We start from the raw sequence: 3,196 nt of genomic DNA on the forward strand, positions 1-3,196 counted from the left end.
TCATGATGATAGATAGAAGATAAGATACATACATACATAATGAAAGAAGAAAGATGCCTGCCTGCCTCTTCTTTATCCTTTATCCATATCCATAAACAATCAACGCCATACATACATACATACATATGAGAGAGAGAGAGACAGACAGACAGACAGACAGACAGAAGGGCACAGAAATAGCGTAAGTAGATTACGTAGAGTAGAGGAAGAGTAATTAATATCTGTGTAAGCAAGGCATGTCAGATGATCATCCGGCGGAGGAGCTGCCCGATCTGCATCGAGAGGCAGGTAATGGAGACGTGGGCAAGGTGAAGTCTCTCCTCACCTCTGCCTCATCGTCCTCATCCATCAACATGGAGGCGGGTTCCAAGAAGAACACGCCTTTGCACATCTCCATCCTTTTCAGAAACAAAGAGATCACAAGGCTTTTGATAGACTCAGGCGCATGCGTTACACAGCTGAATGCTGATATAGCCATGCCCATCAGTTATTGCAACGACAGAGATATGTTCGAGTCCATTCTCTCGTCTGTCCTCAATTATAGAAAGAAGCATCATAACAACAAAAACATGGAGAACATATGGGGTGTTGTGGATTATAAGGGCAGGAACATTCTGCACTATGCCGCATCCATCCATGGCAGTAACAGAGCAGACCTCATCTTTGATTTGATCTCAACAACAAACTCTAGTGACGATCTTACCCGCGCAGATAGCGAAGGAGCTACATTCTTAGACATAGCTGCCAGAGAAGGGAACACGGCTGTGTTAGAGGCACTTAAGAAGAACATGGATAGTAACATTAACAATATGAATGCGGATACTAGGAAAACATTGATCAACGGGCACCAAGTTGGTCTAACTGCTCTTATGCACAACCACAGGGAGTTCTTCGATGAGCTCCTGGGGTTAGGGAAAGTGAAAATCACTCTTGAGAACATATTGTTGAAGCTACATGAAGTTGTGGGGAGTAGTAGCATCATGGTAGCTGACAGAGCAGCAATGCTAAAAGAAGCAGGGAACTCCGACTACTACTCGAACGTGTGGTGGAGTCATGGGAGTGCACACTCTCCGACGGTAGAGAAGTTAAAGAAGATCGGTGAGAGTTTGCCTACATATGTAGCCTTGTATGCCGAGAAAGACGAGGTATTCAGGTTTTTGCTAGAAACGGAGGTGGTAACAGAGAATCAATGGGATGAGGAGAAGAAGAGGACATGTCTACACTGGGCTGTCGTCCACAAGAGGGCGGACATAGTCCAGAAGCTGATCTGTGGTGTGAAGTTCGAGCACTTGAGGAGGCCGAGTCCCAGTATTCAAGATGCAGATGGGAAGACAGCCCTACATATGGCTTTTGAGGACAAGAACCATGAAGTGATGGAGATAATGAAAGGAAGGGCATCATTCAAAGAGTACGAGGACAAGCTGTTCAGGGACAGGGAGGTGTATATGCAAGCGCTGAATGCAGTATTGGTGGGGTCAGCCCTGATAGGGAGTGTGACCTTTGCGGGGTGGCTACAACTGCCATCCGACACATTCCAGGCGATAGAGATGAAGACGTTTTGGGGGAGCAACAGTGTGTCATTCTACTCCGCGGTTGCGTCCATGTGTGTGGCCATAGCCGCAGCCCTCCCGACGCCTACAAAGTATGTGGGCGCCATAGTGAAGCAGCTGGGCTTAGCTCTGTTGATGGCCGCCATGTTGTTGGGTGTGTCTCTGGTTCAAGTGACCATGGCGTTTGCGGGTGCGGGCTTCGCGGCCTCCCTAACCATCCCTTCCACCCATCAGAGGAGCTACTATCACAACATCATGGTCTTCACCACCGCCATAGCTGCATGTGTATGTGCTATCACATTGGCCAGGTTCTTGGTGCAGCTGTTCCATTGTGTGCCGTCCTTCCCCGATGTCCTCTTGGCACTCTGCCCCTTCTTCACGACTCTGCCTTCCGTGGGATTGGGAGCTCATCCCGCTACCAAGTCTCTACTGGACCGAGTTGGGAAAAGTTCTCGCTCAGGATACCCTCATGCCAACCTCTCAGAGCACCAGCATTTGAAACGCGATCTTGTGGGGAGTTATCTCCCACCTCCCGATACCAACGCCTCCAAGATGAAGAAATATCTCAAGGCCTTGGGTATTCAGCCAAGGTAGGCAAGGATGGAGGCCAACACCACCATGTCCATATGGGTTCCCATGTCCATGTCCCGTCCCAAAGCAGGAGAGGGCTTAGGACGGAAGGGCTCATCAACAATTCCATTTCATTGCTTCCCAGTCCCATTAAAATTCAATGCAATTCATCTATTCATGCTCATGCTCATGCTCATTCTTGCCTGCCTTCTTCTAGGCGTTGTACCTCCACCCCATTTCTGAATTCCTTTGTTTTTGGGAGACGGATCTGCATTGTAGCACACACATAGTATGTCACTACTACTACCCTAAACTTTTCTGGGGAGGATGAGTGGAGACAAACTGTCAAAAGGTATTGTACTAAGATGGATGTATACATTTGGTAGCAAGCCTTATGTATTGCTATCTATGAGCAGGTTGAATGTGGAAAATAGAAGACTGTCTCAAGATGCAAATACTTTGTGTACATTGAAAGTGGAAATTAGAAGAGTGGTTTGACTTTGCTTGGGGAAGCCATCCTTATGGGAAAATCTTTTTACTGTGGGGCGGAGATGGATGATGTTAAAAGATGTTGAAGCAGTTCTAGGGAGTGACAAGGCGATAGATTATGTTTCATTTACTTTTCAAATTTGGAGAGTGGTTTTCTCATTTTTTTGGGAAGGATGAGTGGAGACAATTGGTACCACGTTGTAGTTGTAGCTAACTATGAACAAGTTGAAGAAGGTCGATGTTTCACAATGCAACTTTTTTGTGTGGAGACAAAGTAATGGAAGACGCTAGAAGGCTGCCATATGACGATCATCTTGTGTGTTTTACCCATGAGGAAAGAGGGCAAGCTTGAAAAGGAAAAAAATAAAAATAAAAACATTCAATGATATTCAATTTGAGATGTGGTTTCTTGGATGTACGCTAGGTGTTGATATTTGTTAGATACACATGATGTATTTCATATTCTTGCAAAGAGAGATGTTCTCTTGTGGAATGCATCTATTATAGGATAGGTGAACCATGGATCACTACAGTTTTTTTGTGGTTTATTTGGTGAGGCACAAAAAATATTTTTAACTTTGATTTTG

The 3,196-nt window shown here is 45.6% G+C and overlaps 1 protein-coding gene across 1 annotated transcript; it reads left to right on the forward strand.

Annotated features, from left to right (window-relative positions):
* Window positions 1-206: 206 nt before the first annotated feature.
* LOC147866257 (uncharacterized) lies at window positions 207-2,440 on the forward strand. The gene has a single exon (XM_087316626.1). It carries the CDS (start codon window positions 237-239, stop codon window positions 2,142-2,144), a length of 1,908 nt encoding a protein of 635 aa, XP_087172752.1. The 5' UTR covers window positions 207-236; the 3' UTR covers window positions 2,145-2,440.
* Window positions 2,441-3,196: the final 756 nt, after the last annotated feature.

The sequence above is a fragment of the Azolla caroliniana genome, unplaced genomic scaffold (assembly GCF_043228905.1).
Source record: "Azolla caroliniana isolate FFs.n. ecotype wild unplaced genomic scaffold, voAzoCaro1.0.p SCAF_3, whole genome shotgun sequence".
Classification (NCBI taxonomy): domain Eukaryota; kingdom Viridiplantae; phylum Streptophyta; class Polypodiopsida; order Salviniales; family Salviniaceae; genus Azolla; species Azolla caroliniana.

Coding starts and splice junctions, on each gene's coding strand:
- LOC147866257 (XM_087316626.1), top strand. CDS start 237: ATGTCAGATGATCATCCGGCGGAGGAGCTGCCCGATCTGCATCGAGAG.